The sequence below is a fragment of the Magnolia sinica genome, chromosome 5 (assembly GCF_029962835.1).
Source record: "Magnolia sinica isolate HGM2019 chromosome 5, MsV1, whole genome shotgun sequence".
Taxonomy (NCBI): domain Eukaryota; kingdom Viridiplantae; phylum Streptophyta; class Magnoliopsida; order Magnoliales; family Magnoliaceae; genus Magnolia; species Magnolia sinica.
The window spans coordinates 100,729,339-100,754,491 of record NC_080577.1 but is presented as its reverse complement, the minus strand read 5'-3'; the positions used below and the strand labels follow the sequence as shown (position 1 = coordinate 100,754,491).

The window sequence follows — 25,153 nt, the reverse complement described above, 5'->3', positions numbered from 1 at the left end:
TGAAATACTCAAATTTTGATGCGATCAACATGTCACTACCACTCGCCTCCTCACTAGATTCCGTGGTGTTGGCATCTCTAGAAGAATCCTCTAATTTCTCATTCTTAAACTTAGGATTCTGGCAATCTTTCTTCATGTGCCCTGTCATGCCACAATTCTATCACTTCAGCTTGTCTTTGTCCTTGCGCTTTGATTTAGATATCGATCACGAAAATCCTTTATCCCGCTCAGAATTTCTTCCTCTCATGACCAATGTGTTTGTAGAAGCACTTACCTCACCGCTTTTCTTTGTCATCGCCTTCGACTAAAGAGTTGAGATAACGGTCTCAACGCTAATGGTTGTCTTACTGGTGCATGAAGAGTTTTTGAACGACTCATATGATATTGGAAGAGAATTCAACATAATATATGCTTGATCTTCATCCTTCATTGCATCATTCACATCCAACAATTGTAAACAAGCCTATTGAAGTTATTAATGTGAGTCTCAACATCAACTCGCTCAGTCATCTGCAGATTGAACAACTGTAGTTTTAGATACAAGTGATTCTTAAGAGACTTATTCGCATAGATGTTCTCTAATTTCGCCCATGTATTAGCTGTATTCTTCTCTTTCATAACCATGTAGAAGACCTCATCCATTAGACACAACTGGATTGAGATATTAATATTTTGATCTAACTTGTTCCATTTTTCTTCTTTAATAGTCTTTTGTCGCTTTCCAAGGAGTGTGTCTTCTAATTATTGTCGAACTAGAAGGCCCTTCATCTTTACATTCTATAGTTTAAACTTGTTTTTCCACGGAATACTTCTCTACATCAAACTTCATGTCAGATGATATAGATACCTTGTCTTTAGATTTGATATGCTTCCCAATGTTAGCTTTGATACCACTTGTTAGGATCCATGGAATCACACAGAGTGGAATCAAACAAAGTAATAATAATTGCATAAGCAAATCCAACAGAGAACACTATGAATTTACATGGAAAAACTCTTATGGAAAAAATTCACAGCATAAAATGATAATGCAATATAAATAACAAAGTTACAAGAGATGAAACCTTATTGATTCAATGCCCCAAGAGAAAATCCCTAGTTTTCTCTCTCTAAAACCCTCTTAGACCCTTAAGCACGTCTAACCTTAACGGTAATCATTATTATACCCATATATTTAAGGTTAAGTAGAAATAGAAACAAATCACATAAAAATGCACAAAACTAAGCAACTCGTTGACCTGTTGAGTCGACCGATCGAGACACTTCGATTGGTCAAGTCGACCTATTGACACTGTCAAGAGAGTTTTGCTAAAAAATCAAATATTTTCGATATCCTTCGATCCATCGACCAGACCATCGGCCGGTTGATGGCCCCGTTTCAACATAGATTAAGGTATCCAATTTTCAATAGATACAATTTATTTTTCAAGCCCTTTTAAATTCAAATAAAAAATCTTTCACGCTATACAAACTTTCAAAGATAGAGGAAGAAACCAAATTATTAGTATTGGAAAAATGACAATTTTAACTCATCGTAAAACGTGGTATGAAAGAAGGTTCTAGACATCAACAATGCCTTTTAAGACAACTTGATGCCAGAACAGGATCAGCCAAGAGTAAAAAGAAGAAAGTAACAAACCATTCAAGTTTCTCTCCAGTATTAGTGCATTTTACAGGGTGTTACGTATCCTGTATAAATATGCTCATAAAAAAAGTCATAAAATCTAATTCATATTATATAAGAGTAAGATGAAAAACTCTTATCTACCTTTTGATTTGATAGAGGCAAACGAGTACTTATAAAAAAAATTAACTAGTAACTTGAGTTTTAGAAACGAATATCCTCTTCTATAGTAAAAAAAAAAGTCAGGAGCGCATCTAATGCCGTGAATATTATAAGTTCGTAATAATTTTATTTTTTCATTAAGTCATTTTCGTTTTCAACTTATACTGTATAATATATTGGATTCTATTTTTATGCATTGAATTTTACGTATAACCTTGGGCTTTAACTCAGACTTGGCTCGACAACTCGATCTTAAACTCGAAACGCTTAAACCGGTAACCAATAATTGGTACACTTTAATTTGGCTAATTTGCCACGCATGCAATTTCCAAGTGCCTGCGTATCGTCCATCACACTCTGCCAGCGTATTAAAGTTTTTCTGTTTTTTATTTTTATTTTTTATGATATAATTATTATTCCTGTTTCGAATTTAAGCGGACGAGGGTGGCTCCTGCGATTACGAATTTTAGCGGACGAAAATAACAGCGCACATATGATCGAACGTTTCATGGCTCATACACCTGCATGCGGTAATTGTACACCTATCATGAATGTAACTCAAGCTAAACCTTTCAAAACATGGGACCCGGTACAGGTAGTTCATAGCTCAAAAATTACGTTGAGTGAGTGATCCTAAACTGTGATTTATCAGTATTTTTATTAATTTCAGGCTGTTCATTAACCGTCCATTAGGTAAACACCAGCAAGATATCTAGAAAATATTTTCATTGTAACTTTCGGTCAGTCCCATTAAAAACAAGTCCCCGAGCATTTGAACGGTTGGATTTATGTGAAATATATGCCAAGTGTGCAATACTGAGTTCTTGTTTACGAACCATCTCACTCTGCCCGCGGAATGAGTATATCAGGCGTTTTCTCTGGTACGGGTATTTGTGTGGACGGGAGAGGAAAATGGCTCTCACCATGGTATAAAGGGAAATGGATTAGCCAGTAGCTACTTATATGTTGAGTAGCGAGACTCGCAACTGAAGTGACGTCACCAAGTTATGTGGGCCTCACCATAATGTATGTTTTGTATCCACACTGCTCATACGTTTTGAGAGATCATTTAAAGACATGATGAAAAGAATGAGGCAGAATCAAGGTTGGAGCGAACCCCACCATAGAAAACAGTGGAGCGAGTGATGCCAACAGTTGAAACCTTCCTAAGGTCCACCATGATGTTTATTTGAGATCCAACCTGTTTGTGTGTTAAAGCAGATATGAAAGAAGGGAAAACACAAATATCAGCTTGATCGAAAAACTTTTGAATGGTGGGTGTCACTCTCCCCACTGTTTTCTTTGGTGGGATCCACTAGAGCTTTGGATCTGACTCATTCTTTTAATTATACCCTAATATGATCTCTCCAAATGGATGAACGGTCTGGATACAAAATATACATCGTAGTGGGGCTTACAGAATTAGGTGACGTCACTTCAGGAGCAAGGTTCAGCTTCTCAAACCGGTCAGTATCTATTCTGCGCCATAAAGGGGAACGGATTGGCTACTTCCCCTGTCACTAGCCCGGTGGCTGGCGGTCGGTGGTTTTTGGGGGTTATGCCAAAAATGAGAGCGGGTATGAGAGCGGGAATAAATCTAAGGTGGACCACATTAGAGGAAAACAATAGTGATTGGATGTTTCATCTATGCTGTTAGTCTGTTTTTACATATCATTTTATAGTTTTATGCCAAAAATGAGAGCGGGTATAAATCTAAGGTGGACCACATTAAAGGAAAACAATAGTGATTGGATGTTCACCTCTAAAATCTTCCTAAGGCCCATTGTACTGTTAATTTGACATCCAATCTGTTGATTAGGTCATACATGCATAGATTAAGGGAAAAAAAAAGATCATCTTGATCCAAAACTTTTATGGCCCTCAAAAAGTTTTTAATGGTCGACGTTCATTCAACACTGTTTCCTGTAATGTGGTCCATTAAGATTGGGATATAGCTCATTTTTGGTCTTGCTCCAAAAAATGATTTTAAAAAATAGATGGACGGAATGGATGAGACACATACATCATAGTGGGTCCCACAGAGCACCAACCCATTGGCTGATGGCGGTGGGAGTAGCCAATCCGTTTCCATAATAAAGATGAAGGAAATAATAAAAATATTAAAAAATTTAAAAAGAGAACAGAAATAACGGCAAGAAAAAGCTCTCATCAATTTTTTACAGTTATCAGCACTGTCAGCTTACTGAACTGCACCTTCTTTCCCTGCAAAGTATGATATGGATGGGGAATCAGACCCATATCGTGGTCGTATCCACCATGAATATGATCTTAGATGAAAAATCATGCAGATCCACTGGTCAAATAGGCCATACATGTATGCTTGATCAGATGATCGGCTGTATGTTAAGTACAAACGCATGGCCTATCTGATAAGAAGATCAGACTGATATTTAATACTGATCGATTTCATAAGATGGCCCATCCTTTGTACTGCCCGGATTCCCCAAAAATATGATGCTTTGGAGGGGATAGAAGGTGCGGTATAATAAGCTTATGGTAATGAAGAGTCCATGATCATTTCTCCTGTCGCAGGAATATCCCCGTGGCACGACTTGGGATGCGGATTAGCTACTGGCAGGTTGACCATCGAGACTCGCAACTGAAGTGACGTCACCAAGTTATGTGGGCCAATATGATGTATATTTTGTATCCACACCGTTCGTACATTTGTAGAGATCATTTTAGGGAATGAACAAGAGAATGATGCAGATCCAAGGCTTTAGTGGACCACACCACAGAAAACAGTGGGGAGAGTGACGCCCACCGATTGAAACCTTTTGAAAGGTTCACCATGATTTTTTTTTTTGAGATCCAACCTGTTGATGTGTTAACGAAGACATGAAAGAAGGAAAATCACATATATCAGGTATATCAGGTTGATCCTGAACTTTTGTGGCCATTAGAATTTTTTAATGGTGGGCATCACTCTTCCCACTGTTTTTTGTGGTGGGGTCTACTCGAGATTTAGATCTGACTTATTCTTTAGATCATGCCCTAATATGATCTTTCCGAATGGATGGACGGTGTGGATATAAAACATACATCATGGTTAGGCTCACAGAACTCAGTGACATCACTTCAACCGCAAGTCTCGATCTGTAAGCAGCTAATCCGTGTCCCACGACGCGGCGTAAGCTCCTTAGGTTACCATGACGTATGTATTTTATCCACGCACTCCATCTAAGCTCTCTCGGGTTTATCCACGCACTCCATCTATTTTAACAGCTTATCTTAACGCACGAAAAAAAAAATAATAATAACGCGAATCAAAAGTTCAAACGGACCACATTGTAGAAAACAATGAGGATTAGAGGGCCACCGTAATGTTTTATTTACCATTCAAACTGCTCATGAGGTCACACGGGAAGAAAAACTAAGTTTGATACAGAGCTTCATGACTTTCAAAGAAGTTTTCAAAATCCCTACTACTTTCTGTGATGTGGTCTATTAAAATTTGGATCAGCATATTGTTCAGACTCATGCTTCAAAATAACTTGGAAAAACAGATGGACATAATGATAAAGCATAGCCCCACAGAGCTTGGGCCTGTGGACCACACGGATATCCCGGCAATCAGCTTTCCCAAGTTACCATCAATTAATTGAGAGCGGACTGCATAACAAGTTACTCGGTATGCTCTTATCATTACTGAGTAAGTTCAATTGGGCCCACCTTAAATGTATGTAATTTATCTCCACTGTCCATCCCATTTATCATCTAATTTAAGGGGTTGAGTTCAAACTTGAAGCATATCCAATGATCAAGTGGATCATACCATATAAAATAAGGGGGATAATGATTTCTATAGTTGAAACCTTGCTAGGCCCCGTAGTGATGTTTATTTGTCATCCAACTTGTTTATGAGATAATGCAGACACGTATGGACGGAAAACATGTATACATATAAAAGCATCATCCAAAACTTCCGTGGCTTCCAAGAAATTTTCAGCCATAGAATTTTAATTTTAGAAATTTTCAGCTATAGAATTTTAATTCAACTGTTTCCAGTGGTGTGGTTCATTTGAACATTGTATATGCTTCCTTTTTGGGATCTAGCCCTAAAATTATGAAAAATAGGCAAACGGAGATGATAAAATACAAAAATCATGGAGGATCCCAGAGACTTTACTCAGTATGCTAAGCATAGTCAGATACTAACTACGCAATCCGCTTCCCAGTTAACTGACGAATGACAACGTTACCCCACTGGGATGGAGTCAACATACCAAATCGGCCACTTCCACGGGAAACGGATTAGCTACGTACTCCCCCTGCCGCCAGCCCCGTGGCTGGTAGCCGGTGCTCTGTGGGGCCACCATGATGCATGTGTTTCATATTCTCCGTTCATCCAATTTTACATATCATTTCAGGGCTTGATCTAAAAAAATGAGAGAGATATAAATATAAGGTGGATCACACCACAGGAAAACAATAGTGATTGGATATTTACCATTAAAATCCTCCTAGATTAGGTCATACAGACCCAGAGGAACGGAAAACACAAAGATCAGCTTGATCCAAGACTTTTATGCTCAAAAAGATTTTAATGATTGACGTTGATTCAACACTGTTTCCTGTATGTGGTCCACTTGAGATTGGGAGATACCTAAATTTTTTTGTCTCATACAATAAAATGATCCAGAAAAATAGATGGACGGCATAGATGAAACACATACATCATGGTGGGGCCGACAGAGCACCAACCATCAGCCATTGGCTGGTGGCAGGGGGAAGTAGCCAATCCGTCCCGTTTCCCTTCCACGGGATCTAGCCCATCCAGCAGTGGGTCCCATAAGAAAAAGGAAATAACCAATGGTTCATTTTCTATGTACATTCCGGGTCGTAATGAACCGCTCTTCTCTCACACGTGTCCACACGCCGTTCGGTCAAATACGACCATCAGATGGGCCAAACATGGACACATACGTTGAACTAGATTGGTTAATTGATAGTTTCTGTCGAGCAACAACAGCCTCTGATTCCTGGACACCTTTTAGCTGAAACAGGACCGTGGGATATTTTTCATTTCAACCCTCCAATAAATAATAAAATAAGTACGGTTTTGGTTTAAGATACACAAACTGGGCCCCATAATTTAACCTATTCGATGTGAATTATTTGTACGCCACGTGTGCAGTTTCTCACCGCCTGTGTATCATCCACAATCCACACACTCCGCCAGAGTATCAAAGTTTTTGTCTGGTTTAAATGGAGCCTGAGCTCACTCACTCTCTTCCATTCCTTTCTGCTTGGAAAGCTATCTCTGTCACACACACACACACACACACACTCTCTCTCTCTCTCCCTCTTCTACCAAAGCAGAAGAAGAAGGGTAAAAAACGAGTCGGGTACTTTTGATGGCTCTCCAGATTTCAATTTCACCTCAGCTGATGCGTTCATCTTCATCGTCCTTCCTTTCGTGGTCTCCCAATCAGCGGCCCACTGCCGTGTCGCTCGATAACATCCGCAGTAGAATCTCGGCTCCGAGGAAGCTCGCCGAGAGCGGTAGTAGAGGAGTTAGGGTTTCCGTACGGTCGAGCTTGGAGATGGCGGGGCCGGTTGTCGGGCAGGTCACTGAAGTGAACAAGGACACGTTCTGGCCGCTTGTGGAAGGTGCCGGCGACAAGATTGTCGTTGTCGACATGTACACACAATGGTACTATCTCTTTTTATCTCCTTTGGATTTTGAATGGACTGTTTGGATGCTCTATACAATCCAATTGCAAAATTAGTTGAGGAATTGGATTTGGAATTGCTAATATGCCACTTTCAAGTGGGAGTTACAAGGAAGGTAGTTGCAATTATGAATACTAAGAAATGTACAACTTGGTGATTTCCTCATCTGTAAATTGACTGTTTTGCAATTCAGCTCACTTGTATGTCCAAAGCAGCTTAGATGGGCGGAGATGTTCATAAGCCATAACCATCAAGGTGGTGATTGAAAGTGTTTGAATTTGACTTTTCTTTTAGGCTCTGTTTGGGTGCACAAAAGATCAGGATATTTTGCACCAAATTTGACTGATTAATCATGAAATTTCATGATATTTAGTGCAACCAATGCACCCTTAATATTTAATATTTAATTGTTTCTCAATCCATTGTTTTTTTTTTTTCGTCTTATTTATATGTTGATTGTCTAAGGCCCTGTTTGGTAGACAACTAAAAGTAAGTTCATCTCAGTAATTATGCATTGGAGCTCTTGATCTCTAATATATAATTACTGTTAACATGAACTCATTATGTATTGGAGATCAGATCTCTAATACATATTTACTGTTAACTAAAATGAGATGAACTCATTTCGATTGACAAGACGAGGAAGGACATAAACACAAAGCTAGATTTATGGAGGGGCACTTTGGAATCTAAAGGGTTTAAAATTAGTCAGACTAAAATAAAGTATGTGCAGTGGAGTGCAATTTTGTTAACAACAGGAGTGGAAACTAGGAATTAGTTAAGATTGCTGACCAAGAGGTTTCCCAAAATGACCACTTTCGTTATCTTGGGTCGATAATTCACGAGAGTAGAGAGATTGAGAAGATGTTGCCCATAGCTTTGGAATTTTATGCGATTGTCATGTACCACTCAAACTGAAGGGGAAATTTTATCGGATGGCTAATATGACCAGTCATACTTTATGGGACATAATGTTGGAATGTTGGGAAGTTAAGAACAACACATCCATGGGATGATTGTTGCTGGAATGAGGATGTTGAGATGGATGAGTGGCAAGGCAATGGAGGATAGAAATAAAAATGAATGCATTTGAGGAGACGCAGGAGTATCACCAATAGGTAATAAGATGAGGAAAGTAGACTTAAATGGTTTGGTCATGTGCAACAGAGACCAAGAACCATGCCGGTTAGGAGTAGTGAGTTAGTACAAGTTGGATGCTCTAAAAGAGTAAGGGGAAGGCGCAAAGGGATGTGGATAGAGGTAGTAAAAAAGACTTTATCACCTATGGTCTAACTGAAGGTCTGGCCCTTGATATTGTGGAATGGTGGAACAAGATTCAGGTAGCTGACCCCAATTAATTGGGATAAGGCTTGGATGATGAACTAAAATGAGATGAATGCATTTTGAAGCTTCTACCAAATAGGGCCTTTTTTAAAAATATATTTTATGTAGAAAAAGAATCAACGATTTGAGTTTGCTCCATAATCGTCAATATCAAGCTTGACTACATAGCTTACAAGTTTGCCATCTTTCATGTTAGCTCTTTAATGGTTGTGTCTCTCTTGCCTCTAAAACCAACCATAGGATTTGGTGAATTCCTTCGAATTTAACATGCAACTTTTATTCACTGGAGCTTTGGTTGTCGCCTCGGTGCCTCCTTTTTTGTGATGATGTGCAGTAAAAATAAACCCTCCGTAATCGAGATATGTTGCATTGAAGTTCTTGGCAGTGGTCCGCATGTTGAGAGCCTTAGCTTAATTGTTGTTTGTGTTCCCATCAACTTCGTGTATGCTAATGTAACTAGAATTTTCTTGTTGTACAATCATTTCATTGGCTCCTCTAGGTGTCCAGGGAGCATTTGCTTGTGCTTGGGTGCGCCCCTGTGTGTTTTAGGGGCTCTGATGCAATTTGGTTATTGATTCAATGTGAATTTGATGCCGAAATTGCTACAATTGATAAAATAAACATACCACACAAGAATATGGGAAATTGGGAATAGAGAGGGTAAACAACTTGCTGAAATTGAAATCTCCATACTACTTATATGTACTTAAACAAGAACTTAGTAAACTCAGAAAAAGTGTAGTGCCTTCTACATGTTGAAACAAACCTTTTCTCAAAGATTTAGGTCACCCTTTTGTCTCTGATCTTCCATAGGACCGTTTGAAAGTGGTACTGGAAGACATCTTCAAGATGGTGGGTTCGGTGGGGGAGGTTGTGATACCTAAAGAGATAAGCTCCAAAAAATGCAAGGTTTTTTGCTTTCATTAGGATGGGTCAACTGATGATGTAGGGAAAGCGATTGTTGAAATCGAGGGAGTTAACTTGAGGAGGAAATATATTAAGTGTACAAAAAGCTAAATATGGGCCTGATTTGGCAAATTGGCACCAATGTAGAAGGGGGTTGGTGGCCTTGCATCAATGCAATGAGGTGGAGTTGACAGGGGTGGTGAAGCAGAAAGGGGTATTGGTGGACGGTGGTTAAAGAATTGGTTACAAATCTATAGGAGTTGGCCATGTTATAACTAGGGAGGGTAAAAGGTAATGGAGTCAAACGTTGTGGGGATCCTTGTTGATGAAACAATCCAAAATCACTTGGTATATTACCGGATTTCATCCAAAGGGGAAGTCCAATCCCTTAATCCAAAAGTTTTTTTTTTTTTTTTAAATTAAAATAAAATAAAATGCGGTAACTAGTCCAATTATCCAATGCTGTGAAGGTGGACTTGCTGATTAAGAATATGACTCTTCTGTAAAGGCCCACTCAGTTGGATTCTCATTGGTAAGAGACAAAGGTTTATGGAAATGATTAGTAATGGTGGACTTGGATCCATAATATCCCTCTTGTTGCATGGACATCCGAGTGGGTTGTCATCTAGGGCGAATGCCTCAGAGGGGCAGTGGAAGTTGACCAGAAGTCGATTCCAATAGAGGTTGCCATTCCTTGGGTTAGGACTCAATATTTAGATCTAGGAAGGAATGAAGAGTATATCTTTAGATTGAGGGCATGAGTTTCATAGTGGAGGCCATGATTGATGACATGAACTTCATTGTGGAGGCCATGATTGAGGACATGAGTTTCATAGTGGAGGCCATGATTGATGACACGAACTTCATTTTGGAGGCCATGATTGATGACATGAACTTCATTGTGGAGGCCATGATTGTAGGGTGTTGGAGAATGGATATGGTTTAAGATCTCACTTGTTGCTTGATTGCTTTTCTATCTAGATTCTATTTAAGGAGTCGAATGGGATTTCATATGGGTCTTCACAACTCTTTATGGCTTGTGCGACCAAAGACCTAAAAGTTGAATTTTGGGAGGAATTTAATAAGGAAAGATCTAAATGGAATGTTCTGTGTTGTTTGGGAGGTGATCTCTATGTGGTATGATTCTCTTATGAAGAAGAGTGTGAGACAAAATTATTAGAGCTATGTGGGAATTCTCAAACTGGATTGAATATCATGAATTCATTGATCTCCTTTTATGTGCATGTCAGTTTACTTGGATGAATAAATTAGTTAAATATGTCTTGCTTGGATAGATTCTTGATTTTCGCAGAGTGGGAGCACTATCCGAGAGTTTCCCAATTTGGCATCTAGAACCTACCTTGGACCATTGCCTGGTGATTTTTGAAACTGTTAACAAGTACTGAGGACTATGCCCATTCATATTCAACTTAGGGCGTGTTTAGATGGTGGAGTTCCACGCTAATGTGGTGCGGTCCACTGTAAATGGGTAATGTTCATCACTACCAAAGCAGTCTGAAGTAAAGCCGTATATAATACCAATACTACTCTGGTAGCTTTAATTTTTTGATATGCATGTAATGTACTCACATGATTGAATACATGTTGATATAACTTGCCTAATATGTGTTATATCCACACTGTCCATCCATTTTGCAATATCATTTTACCATTTCTCTGTTCAGGAAGCCAAATTGAAAGAACAAGTGTGGCCTACCGTTTTTCATGTGATCAAACTTAAAATTTAACTACAAATTGTAAAGCGTGTGCTTGAAATTATGGATAGACTAGATGTTGCCCACATGTGCAAAATTTGTACAATACAATTTCCTAGAAATTGTAATGTGTGCGTTTGGTTGGCTCATCACTTAGAAACCGCAATTGCTTTTTTTTCCTTGTCTTTGTTCAAGAAGCCAAATTGAAAGAACAAGTGTGGCCTACTGTTTTTCATGTGATCAAACTCAAAATTTAACTACAAATTGTAAATTGTGCGGTTGAAATTACAAGTAGACTAGATGTTGCCCACATGTGGTCCATGAGTACAAATGAATTGATGGAAGGTTATGAATTAATGGTGTCCAGATTGATGATTAGGAATTGATTAGTACTTTATTGGTTCGATGGATATGAATTAATGGTTTCTACATACGACCCGCAAATATATATCGGATAGTTATAATCAAGTGGTCCACCGTGAATATGAAATGATTTATGATCGGTTGGCCCACATGTATATTGGTTGGTCCACACTTGCATGCTAGTTGCCCTACACATGATCAGGTGAGCTAGTACTAGGTTTGCCGTATCTAAAACGGACCTCTGTATGATTTCTATTGGCCATTTAATTTTTTATGCAAACTTATGGCCCATGTCATGATCATGTTGACCTAATCTTGTAGAATTGCTATGTAGATAGTTGGGTTCACGGGGGTGAGCTGCCTATATATTATTTTTCACAAAAATCTAGCAGGTTCACTCATTGGGTGGGCCACACATTAGTGTTGAATATAGATAATTGGGCATTCCATCCATATTTTGAGCATCATGCATCACTACAGTGACCAAGAGAACATGGTCGGATCATTGAACCATGAGGCCCTTTGCATCAATAGCTTGAATCACTTAACATCCGCATAGCATCCTTATGCCCTGAATTTGTATGGGATTCACCATTCATGATCCTGGAAGAAAGCTATGTTGGCCCCAAAATGCATGGACCAAGGTTATGTGGATCGTGGGTCGCTCCGCTACATGGTACAGGAATGGGTACGTGGTATGCTACTTCCTGTGATGTGTGGTATGCTAGGGGTAGGATCATGTGGGTCACTCCTGCATATACACGGGGTATATATAATATAATTTTATATACGAATTGATCTTGTTATTTATATATGACATGATTATAGGTCCCATGTGCATAAATCAAAGTATTAATCTCTACAGCCTGAATATGGAATGATAATTTTGGGACAGTAAAAATAATGAACTGGATTGCAAATGATCATAATTCAGATCATGGGATTCGAAATGTAAAATGTAAGGGGGTTGGCAATATAGGTAACATTGGGATGGACCTTGTCTTAAAAAGTCCAAGCTGGGTATAAATCCTGGAAGAATTAAGTTTACTCTACAAGTTATGATGGTGTTTAAAACTTTATTCATCTGGGTGTAAAAGTAATTCTCCTACCTTCTCACCTATTTATACACCTTGTACAATATTTTCTGTTAGGGGCCCACCGTATTGGTGTGTGACATCCAAACCATGCGAGCCCAATCATGATGATGGGATACCCAAAAATCAGGCCTATTCAGTTATTACGTGGGCCATGCCATAGAAAACAACATGAAATTCATCTGGTGGCTGACATGATGGTTAGATAGGCCTGATTTCTGGGGTGTCCAACTTTCATGCTGGGGCGAACCTAATAGGCCCATGTGTGATCATGGCAGGCCCACACACGACCCTTCTAGAATAAGCTTATTCTATAAGGGCTTGTAGAGAACCGGCCTTTGGTGTGGAGACAAAAGAGTTATACAATACTCAGGCAGTATATGACGCTAGATACGTCTGCTTATAAATTGTACACGTGACAAGCCTTAAATTAAACTTACTAAATTGTTGAACCCAATGTACCGAAGTCACAGTCCAAAAATCAGGTTGGAAGGTTCATTTTTAACCTTCCGATAAATGTCCAGCAATTCACTACTTAAGCAATCAATTAAGTGTAAATTTTTGGTTCATGATACATCTAAACTAGGAACCACCATTTGGACTGGTTATTTTGACCTAGTTATATGCCATTTATGCAAATTCTAAGTGCATGTGTATCATCCATCATGCTCTACCACAGACCAAAATTTTTCTCTAGAGAAAATAGGGGATGGGAGGGAAAATAGAGCATGGGAGAGGATGTGAGTGTTATAGGGGGTCCGTGCAACAAAGTGCTATGTGTGGCCAACTGTGATGTCTGCATGACATCTACTTCGTCCATCAGTTTCTCCTCTCGTATTAAGACATTAGCCCAAAAATCAGGCGTATCCAAAACTCAAGTGGGCCACGCCACAAGAAATAGCGAAGATGGGATGTGCATCATTGAAATTTTTGGGGCCAACAGAAGTTTTGGATCAGGCTGATCTTTTGTGTTTCCCCTTCATCCTTGTGGGACTCACCATATGAACGAATTGGATGGCTGATAAAAATCATGTTAGGCCCCAGGAAGGTTTCAATGGTGGTGTCTCCATCCCACTCCATGCGGTGTGTGGTCCACTTCAGTGTTGGATATGCCTGATTTTTTGGATCAACCTACCATGATTTGGAGCAATGGATGTCACAAAGACATCAGGGTGGGCCCCACAACTCTTTGTTGCACATTTCCGTATGACAAGTGCGGTAGCAAAATTCTCGTCCCACGAGAGAATAACATGTGAGCCATGGTGGATATTGGAGTGAAAATCCACCTTTTTGGAATTTAGGGTATGAGACCATTGAAAGACATCTCTCTCTTGGCCAGTGGCCATAGTGTCTGATCTCAACTTCACCAGGAGTGCCAGAGGAAACCCTCCCTTTAACCCATATAACCATAGATATAGTTTCCCACACATTAATTATGGCATCCATGGTATCTACCAAACACATGTGCTCATCAAAATCCATGATCATGGTCACCATTGACTTTTCAAGGCACACAACACCAACAAATAAAGGATATGAAGGCTTGCTCACTTACCGAGGGTAGGGCCTTAGGATTCACTGGCGAAACAAGATTTTTAAAGCTGATGCCAAATAGCTGGAACAAGGATTAAGGATTTGATGATGAATTGCTGGAAAGTATTACTCGGTGGTGATTTCACTATATCTTGTGAACACCTTCGATAGTACTGGGAATCAGATCCTAGGTGCTGGAAATTATTCCTGGCTGCTAGACTTTTGCATTTGAGTGCTGGAATATTGTTTATAAATGCCACCGATTAGAGATATTTGCAGGAAATTGTTATTAGATGCTGAAATTGGATTTCAGGGTTGTTTTTGTTAGCAGTTTGATCATGTATGGCACTACCCCCACCCCAGAAAAGTTGTTTTTGGTGGGTCTCTGCAAAAGACAAGATCTTGACAATGGAGAACATTAAGAAGAGAAACATGATCATTGTTACGATCCCAATGGTTTAAAGAGCCTAGTTTGAAATGTTCCATCAAGCTTAGGGCTCTTGGCGTATTGGTTAGGCTCTTAACAATTGGTATCAAAGTCAATATCACGTCCTATGTTCGAGTCATGGAAGGAGTGACCTGTGGAAAGGGCAACCTGGACCAAAGTGAAGGCCACCACAACGTGGAAAGGGCTACCTGGACAACCAGAGTGCAACTGCCAAGTGGAAAAGGCTATCTGGATAATCAAAGTGCAGCCTCCATGCCCTGGAAAAGGCTACTTGGAAAAGAGGCCAAATTGAGTGCCACCGTGGACGTCGGCTGTGAAGCGTGGTGGAATGTTATGGTCCCAATGGTTTAAAGAGCCTAGTTTGAAGTGTTCCATCAGTCCTAGGGCTTTTGGCATATTGGTTAGGTTCTTAACAATGATCACCAATGGATGCCACCTCTGTCTAAAGAATGTAGTATAGATAAATTCATATCTTCATCCAATGTGAGGTTGGGGATTTTTTAATTTTTAATTTTTAATTTTTTTTTGACTCTGTTTAATATAAAATGGGTTATGTTGGGATCAGTTGATGCTCTTTCCCTAGCTTGGAAAGGAGGGCTTTTCTGAAAAGAAAAAAGGTGTTATGATGGTTGTGCCTCCTATCCGGCCTTTGGTCCCTCTGGCAAGTACGGAACAATGGAATTTTTGAACAATGTCAGAAAGCGAGTTAGTGTCATGACAAAATGGGGGATACTTTTTTTTTTGGGGGCTTTAAGGGTTCCCAGTTTAAGGGGTGTAAAATGGAGGAATTGTGCGTGGGCATTCTTGAGGGGTGAATCCTAGGGTGCATAAAGGGTAAGGTTTGAGCTATCATCCTTCTTTCTAACTCCTCATTTTCTTTGTACTGTTTTTTGGCTGTTCCTTTTCAATAGAACTTTTTGAACGGTTACTATTTTTATTTTTAAACTAGTGGATCTAAATCAGAGTTGATCGAGGATTGCAGTCGATTGGGAATGCGAAATCCCTAGAACGATTGATGATCCTATGTTGTCTCAAAACGGAGAAATGTCCCTAGCTCAAGGACCAGAATCAACCACCACAAAAAAAGGGTGAAGAGTAAATAAATTAATATTATGTACACACTAAAATTTCATATAAGAAAAAAAATCAGGAAATTCCTTACAAGCTACTGTAATGCAAGAGCCGAAAGCGTCTCTTTGCTAAGATTTTAGGCTTCAAGAGAACTGCTGGAGGACTGGAACAAATAAGTCTCTTAGCCTGCTAAACGTTTCTTTAAGTCTCACTTGAGTGCTTCTTGAAGTGGGGTTGGTGGATCCTCTCATGGAGTAAAACTCCAAATTACAAGCTCTTTTCACTCCCTGCATTTAACTTCAACATAGGTCTTCAATGTATACATAGAACATTCAAAGGGGCAGGGGAGAGACTTCAATTGTTGCTGGAGCAAGCTCCTCTTTGGCGTTCTCGAACTTCACTTGAAATGGTGGAGAAAGCTCTTTTGAACAGAGCGGGTGTAGTATGATCTATAGACCACCAAGAGGGGGAGCATTCAAATGCTCTTCCCCTTCGAATCTGAATCTGTAGATCCCATGGGATTGTTTTTCAAGAACATGCTTATGAAAATAGAAAAGAAAAATTAAAGACCATAGTAGCATTTTTGCACAGAAAATATGCATTGTTTTGCCTATCTGGTAAGTTTACCATCCATTGGGTTGTTCGTGAGTTGAACAGACATTAAAATATATTTGTGAAACATCTACAGTGGGAATTATGAGTTACTGCTGCTTTGATTCTTTTCGTGTCTTACTGCTATTTCCATGCATGATATATATGCATGCTGCATGTAAAGTACCTATGTCCTATGTTTTCCACTTCATATTTGGGTTTTCTTAGCTTCAATGGCATTGCAAATGTGATCAATAGTGTGGACTTTTGTATGAAAGTATCCCTTAAAAACATTGAGTATTCTTGGTTAATGTTAAATCAATGAAGGAATTTTGTTTGGCATTGTTCTGTACTTCTTTATCTCTCTGAAAATGAAAATGTTGTTGTTAACCTGTCCAATTACAAATTTTCCACAATGTTACTTAAGGATTTTTTATAATGTTAAAGATGTGAAGGAAGACGGGAACTTCAAAACTTTTATATGCATGTATATGTGTGGCTGCATAGACATCTAATTTCTCTTATTCCCGGTGAAGGTGTGGTCCTTGTAAACTAATGGCCCCGAAGTTTCAAGAATTATCCCAGAAGTATCTTGATGTTGTCTTTTTAAAGCTGGACTGCAATCAAGAAAACAAGGTGTGTAGGTACTCTTGTTTTAAATTTTTCATCAAAGGGATAGGCTATTGGTAAAAATCACAGCGACTCATCCACCATACTAGTGGCATACATGCAAAGCAAATTGAGTCCTCAAAAATCTTTGGGCCCATTCTGCATGGACATGTCCCAGAAATCACAATGATTAGACAATCCTAACTATCCAATTGGTGGAAATCAAATGGAAGGGTAAAAATATTACAGTTGATGGTCCAAATTTAGTGGGGAAATCAAATGGCCAAGGTTGTCGTTGTCCTAGTAGTCTACTTTTGGGGTGTGCTTTATCCACAATCGGGCCAATGATTTGGATAGCTTGCATTGACATCCATGTATGTTCATGTATTCAGTGGATGCATGACCACCATATTTTTTTTTTCACAGTGGTAATCATCGCCATCCTATCCCAAAAATATATCGTCTCTCTATTTCCTTCAGTCATGCTAATTTATTTATAATTTGCAGCCATTGGCGAAAGAACTTGGGATAAGGGTGGTCCCCACCTTTAAGATTCTCAAAGACTCCAAGATTGTAAAAGAAGTAACAGGGGCCAAATTTGATGATCTGGTTCTTGCTATTGATACCATAAAATCCAGCTAGATGATTTCAGGCCATTATCCTCATGTTCATAATAATATCCAAGTGACAGATATTGATTGTAAGCCTTGTGATCGAACCCTGTGGGTGGTTTTGGCTGGCAAGAAAATGTGTATTACTTTTAAATAAGAAAATGAAAAAATTACTGCTGTTTCCATTGCTTTCTATTTTGATGTTTCTATCTTTAAGAAAATGAATACTTGATGAAAGAAACTCTTCATTTGGACACTTCAAAATTTTTATAGTTAACAGGTGTGCTTGACTAAATGAATATGAGGAATGCTTTTATGATCATAGTTCAAAAACCCAAAACTCAACTCAATCTCCAACTGGGTTGGGTCGACTCGAAGAATCAAACAAGTCTTTATTTGCCTAAACTCGATTAGTTAGTAATTAAATTAATTAATTTGATAAAATTTGTACGAACATTTAAAACAGTTAACTCACCTAAGTAACACAAAAATGCCCAAAAAAAGACAGCTTTAAATGCCTATGTACAGGTGGATGGCTCTGCTGTCAGCAGAGGTGGGGAGTTCAAGTCGCCCTATTCTCTTTTAAACTTCAGTAAGCAAGAGTTTTGACCATGCAAGTGACTAGTTGGGAGTCGCAAGTTGTGTTGAGTTGACTGAGTTTGTGAGTTAACTCGACAAGTCTTGTTGAGTCGGGGTTTATTTGTTGAGTCTTAGTTAGGAGGAAGTCTTGCAGTCACTGGGTTCAAATCTCGCCAAGTTGAGCTAGCCAAGTTTAGTGTTGAATTAACGAGTTTAGAATTATGATTACAATGCAGGCCTGAAGGAAGTTCCATACAATTGCTTCCTCACCACACTTGGTGAACATGTGCAGTGAGCTGTGTGGAGAGGTGTGTATTGTAAAGATATGTATGCGAGTATTGTGTTTTATGAATAATATTAGCATGTTAGTTATAACTTTGAAATTAAACCTAATTTCCTATAGCAACTAGAGTGTAATTAATTGTATTCAAGGTAATGCATGTAGTTGTATGGAAGTGTGAGAAGTTACATAGATGGTTCTAGAAAGTGGTTCCAACATAGAAAGTTAATGAGTGAGAGCTTCTATGTAAGTCCGTGTGGTTCATAGAAGCTATGCAGAAACATTAGTAAATGGCTCTACTTTCTAATTTGTGATGTCTTGCATTCATAAATTGTATTGAAAAAATGGAGCTTATAAGAGAAGAATTGGTTGGTCCACATAAAATGGTATTAGAGGTAGAGGTTACGATTATACTTAGTTCAAATTGAAAGAGGCATTTTGGAGAGTCCATACAAGAAATATTGATTTTTTTAATGATATAAGGAATGGATTTATTGTGCGTGAGATTGAAATCTTATGGGTGGATTAAGCGTGTGATCCATGTGGTCAGTGAAGTGTATGATTCGAAAAATCAACACTGACAAGAATTGGATTTGCCAATGGGTCAAATTAAGAAAATTAGGATAGGAGCCCAATTAAAGATTTGGAATGGTGTGAGTGATTAGAAGATAAACAACATCCAGTTTTGTCCACCCTTTTAAATCTGTTATTACTTATTGAGGACCCGTCAGAGGAATTAAGCTAGAGGAGTTGCGGAAGATTGAGGAGAGGAAGGACATCAAGCTGTAGCTGCAAAAGATCTTCAAGCGGAAGGTTGGAGAGTCGAAACCCCAAGGTTTAGGAGGGAAGTGAAGTTGAGGCAAGGGGTAGAGGAGCAAAGCAATCAAGAGGGGAAGTTGTCAAGTGAGAAGGATGGCCCGTAAGTACTTGTGGGTTTCTGAAGGGGAATCGGGGATATGCGAAATTAGGAGGGGAGAAAGGGGTCGATGCCATGGGAGATGGGCCCTCAAAAGTCATAGGGGCTTATGTAGAAGGTATAGAGGATGGGTTAAGGTCGAAAGAAGGGGAAATGGATTCAGTGACTGGAGGATCAGATTCCCATCGAAGTTCCCTACCATCTTCGTAGAGAACTACCTATAGGGGTGGTTGGAGTTCCACTTCTCCAAGGTGTTTGAGAGATTTGGGTCATCGAGGAGGTCTTCATCCCAAGGTTAGGGGGTTTGGGGCTAGTCGTGGCTATCCGTTCATGTGTGTCGAGAGCAATGCGGAGGTAGGTCTTGTTGTTGGTTCATTAAAGGGTAAGAAGAAAGCGTCAACCACAAGTGTCGTCCTTATGGATAGGCGACTATTGAGGAGCTAAAGACCTTTCATATATGATTGGACATATAGAAGACCTCACTCAGGGAAGACACATGTGAAGAAAGATTGGAGAAAGAAGACCGAGCGCTCAAACTTTCCCGTACTTATGTTATTTGCGCGTTTTTGACTTAGTTAGGGGTCTTTTAGTAATTTTATGTCTTTATTTGTTTATTCTAGGGATATTTTAGTAATTTTATGTCTTTATTTGCTTATTTAAGTGGGCTAAAGCCCTAAACTCGAATTTCAACTATTGATTAATGAAAAGCAAACCCTTTGGTTGCCTCCTTCCTCTCTTCTCTCTAATGGTGCTTCTTCTCTTCCCTTGATCTTCTTCTTCTAATTTCTTCTTGTGCCCCTCCAACTTCTTCAAGGTAATAATTTTCTTCCTTCTATTTTTCAGTTTTGGCTAATCCTTCTTCGATCAAAATCTTGAGAACCGATCTAAACCCTAAACCCCCAAATTCTCAAATCCCTAATCCGAGAAACTTCTTGGTTCTTCGGACTAGTGATCTTCATTGATCGATTGGGTGTGACCATGCAAGATCGGGAGGTCTCATCCCTCGCCGGATCCAACATAAGTAGTAATTGAATTCCATAATCTATGGTTGTAGTGATGGCCCGCTCCATTGCATGTTTCCTTTATGATTTTCTCAGTTATGATGATTACTGTTAGAATTTTAGATCATTTATTCCTTTTATTTCCGCTGTTTAATTATATCCATGAGCATGCATCATAATTAGGGTTGTCCTGCGTCAAATTTGGTATCAAAGCCTAGGCTTGCATGGTTTTTGTCTAGATCGAGTTATCAAATTAGGGTTTTGATTTTTAGGTTTAACTTAAGAAAGTTTTATGTTTAGAAAGTTTTCAATTTTAGAAACTTTCCAATTTTAGAAAGTTCCTAATCTGGAAAATTTCCAAATTTGAGTTGTTTCCTGTTTCAATTAATTGTGTCAGTTCATAGTAGTTTTGCATTCATCGCATTCATCTTGAAAGTCATAACTCCTAGTAGTCTAGTTAGGTAGAGTTTGGTTCAAGTCTTCATTGTATGCCCACGAGAAGAGGTAGAGGTTTCGGATTTCAACCTACCATGAATAATGAGCAGTTATCTGAGCAACTTGCTCAATTGATACAAAAGATAACCGCCTTAGAAGTGGGTCAAAGGAGTGAGTTTGCCCGCCTTGAGAACCAAATCACCACTACCATGACTAAGGTGGAGCAACTAGAGGCGTCCCAAAAGGAAAACCCCGCTGTAGGGGAAGATGCGCACTCCCAAGTGGAAGGAATCATTGAAGAACGCGCTGCTACACGTGGTAGTAGTGAGGATAGAGATCGTGGTAACGGTCGTGGTGTGGTGCGAGAGGCACGAGCCACATGTGGTCATCAAGACCATTATGATCCAGATGAGCGTGCGATGAAGAGTGTGAGAGTTGAGGCCCCGAGTTTTGATGGGCGCTTGGATCCGAAGGCGTTCCTTGACTGGGTTGCTGACATGGACCACTACTTTGAGTGGTATGGCATGTCAAAAAACCGTCAAATGCAGTTTGCTAAGATGAAGCTTGTGGGTCAAGCCAAGCTCTTCCGGACCAACACCGAGCATAGGATAGAGAGAGTTGGTAGAGCCCCTATCACACATTGGTATGAGATGAAAGAGAAGTTGAAGAAGAAGTACCTTCCTCTCTCATACCGTCAGAAGCTCCTTGACCAATGGCAATCCTTATGCCAAGGGCCAATGCCTGCCGCTGACTACATCGCTAAATTTGAAGAGTATATGATGCGATGTGATATTTGAGAATACCCTCTAGTAACGCTCTCGCGTTTCAAGACGGGCCTTTGTGCGGATCTTTAGTGCGAGCTTATTACTCGGCCCTTAACGGACTTAGATGAAGCATATCAAGTCATGCAGGAGTTAGATCAATATCTGAAGGCTCCTGTCGTTCGTTATTTTGAGTCCCGAGACTCCAGTGCTAGATCTAGTTCCCAAGGAACTAGACCTAATATTGGTAGTCAACCTAGGGCACAGGCAACCATTCTGCCTAGGCCTAAGGAGGACAAGGGTAAAAGGGTTCTTGGTGTCGGTCCTAGTAACATGAGCCAAGTGAGGTGTTATGAGTGTGGCAACCTTGGCCACATGTCTAATCAGTGTCCTACGAAGAGACGTGGGAGAGCCTTAGTTATAGGCGAGTCCCACGAGGGTGGAGATGACCAGGGTGATTATGAAGTTGAAGAGTATCACCCTGAAGGAAGACTTACTGATGAAGAAGAAGTGGATGGAGAATCAACGCTTGCAGTAGTCAGGCGTGTGTTAGCTCAGTCTAGAAGTAGTGCTGACTGGCGTCGAAGCACTATCTTCTACACTATTGCCAAGTGTGGTGAAAAGAATTGTAAGGTGATAGTGGATAGTGGAAGTTGTCAGAATGTGATTTCCACTAGCACCTTAGATCGCTTAAAACTGAAATCCACACCTCATCCAGACCCATATAAAGTTTCTTGGGTTGACAAGACATCCCTACCTGTCACCCAGCAATGTCTAGTCCCCATCGAGTTTGGGTCATACAAAGAGTCCCTGTGGTGTGATGTTTTACCTATGGATGTGGGACATGTTATCCTAGGTAGACCGTGGCTATTCAATAATGATGTCACGATCTTTGGCCGTTCGAATGCGTGTACTTTTATGTATAATGGTAAAAAGATCAAACTTAATCCCATGCCACCTGAGAATACACTAGGGAAGAAGAAGGATGAGAAGGCAAGTGAGCCTAGAGAAATGGGAAAATCCAAACCTAAGTCTTTACATATAATCAGCGCAAGAGAGTTTGAAAAAGAGGCTAAGGAGGATTCTATGGTGTATGCCCTTGTGGCTAGAGAAATTACACCTGAGGTTCCATCAGAGTTGCCTTGTGAGGTGACCTCGGTCCTGAAGGAATACAGTGATGTATTTCCTGAGACTTACCGAATGAGTTTCCACCTATGAGGGACATACAGATGCCATTGATCTTGTCCCGAGTCTACTCTACCGAACCTTTCTCACTACAGAATGAACCCCAGCGCATGCCGAGTTGAAGAAGCAAGTTGATGAGCTTCGCAAAAGGGTTTCATCCAAGAGAGTATGAGCCCGTGTGCCGTGCTGCATTGTTGACGCAAAGAGAGACGGCACGTGGCGCATGTGTGTGGACAGTGCCATAAACAAAATTACGTCAAGTATAGGTTCCCTATACCTATACTTGATGATATGCTTAACATGTTGGCCAAGTCCACTATATTCTCTAAGATAGACCTCAAGAGTGGATATCACCAAATCCGTATACGCCCAGGAGATAAGTAGAAGACGGCGTTTAAGACGAAAGATAGGCTGTATGAGTGGTTGGTCATGCCCTTCGGCCTGACTAACGCACCCAGTACTTTCATGCGGGTGATGACACAAGCTTTGAGGCCGTTCATGAAAAAATTCCAAGTGGTGTACTTTGACGATATTCTTATTTATAGTACCACTAAGGAATCACACCTTGAACATTTAAAGAAGGTCTGTAGTGTCCTTAGGAAAGAAAAGTTGTACACTAATCTTAAGAAATGTGCATTCATGTCTAGCCAAGTTGTGTTCTTAGGATTTATAGTGTCATCTGAAAGAATGCGCGCAGACCCTGAAAAAGTCAGGGCCATAGTTGAGTGGCCAGAACCAAGGAACATTCATGAGGTGCGAAGTTTTCACGGCCTAGCAACTTTTTATCGTCAGTTCATTAGGGGTTTTAGCACGATCATGGCTCCCATTACCGAGTGCATGAAAAAGGGAGAGTTCGTGTGGTCTAAAGCCGCCGTCAAGGCTTTTAAAGAAATTAAGGGCAAGATGGTGGAAGCTCCTGTCATGCGTCTACCTGACTTTTCTAAAGTCTTTATAGCAGCGTGCGATGCGTCTGGTGTCGGTATAGGTGGAGTGTTGAGTCAAGAAGGACACCCAGTGGCCTATTTCAGTGAGAAACTGAATGAGGCAAAACAAAAATACTCTACTTATGACAAAGAATTTTATGCGGTAGTGCAATCCCTGAGACATTGGCGACACTACCTCCTACTGCAAGAATTCGTTTTGTTTTCTGACCATGAGGCTTTGAGGTATTTGATTTCTCAGAAGAAACTCAACCCAAGGCATGACAAGTGGTAGCGTTTCTTCAGGAATATTCGTTTGTTTTGAAACACAAGGCCGGGGTTGAAAACAAACCAGCGGATGCCCTTAGTATGAGAGTGGCGTTGCTCAACTCCTTGAGTATAGAGGTAGTTAGATTTGAGCAACTGAAAGATGAATACCCCATATGTCCTGATTTTGGGGGTACTTACACGTCGCTCTCTAGTAACCAGCATATTATGGGTGAATATGTTCTTAAAGATGACTTTCTTTTCAAGGGAGAAAGACTCTGTATTCCCCGTATGTCCCTTCGTGAATTCCTCATCTGGGAGCTTCATTTAGGAGGGATAGCTGGCCATTTTGGTCGTGATAAGGCCATTGCCCTCGTGAAAGATCGTTTTTATTGGCCAAGCCTCAAGCGAGATGTATCCAAAGTTTTAGGGCAATGTCGAACATGTCAGCTGGCAAAGCAAAGAAAGCAAAATACTGGGCTGTACACGCCATTGCCAATACCACATGCTCCGTGGCAGGACATTAGTATGGACTTCGTGCTCGGGCTTCCCAAGACTATAAAAAAGCACGATTTCATTTTTGTCGTTGTGGACCGTTTTTCTAAAATGGTGCATTTCCTCCCATGTTCGAAGACGTCAGATGTGTCTCATGTTGCTCGTTTCTTTTTTAATGGTGTGGTGCGTCTCCATGGGTTACCTAAAACTATAGTGTCTAATCGTGATGTTCGATTTACTAGCTATTTTTGGAAGACACTGTGGCACATTATGGAAACTCGTTTGCAATTTTCTACTGCTTACCACCCACAAATAGATGGCCAAACTGAAGTGGTAAACCGTAGCCTTGGAAATCTTCTACGTTGTCTAGTGGGTGAACATGTTAAGACTTGGGACCTAATTTTACCAACTGCTGAACTTGCTTATAATGGGTCAGTTAATAGATCTACAGGGTTAAGTCCTTTTGAAATTGTAAGTAGTTATAAACCTAGAATGCCCATAGATCTCTTACCTATGTCTGTTACCCAAAGGTCTTTTGAGTCAGCC

The 25,153-nt window shown here is 40.0% G+C and overlaps 1 protein-coding gene across 1 annotated transcript; it reads left to right on the top strand.

Moving 5' to 3' along the window:
* Nucleotides 1-7,049: 7,049 nt before the first annotated feature.
* On the top strand, nt 7,050-17,963 carry LOC131246441 (thioredoxin F-type, chloroplastic-like). Its single transcript, XM_058246577.1, has 3 exons — nt 7,050-7,463; nt 17,085-17,184; nt 17,665-17,963. The coding sequence occupies exons 1-3, from the start codon at nt 7,165-7,167 to the stop codon at nt 17,797-17,799; spliced, it is 534 nt and encodes a 177-aa protein (XP_058102560.1). The 5' UTR covers nt 7,050-7,164; the 3' UTR covers nt 17,800-17,963.
* Nucleotides 17,964-25,153: the final 7,190 nt, after the last annotated feature.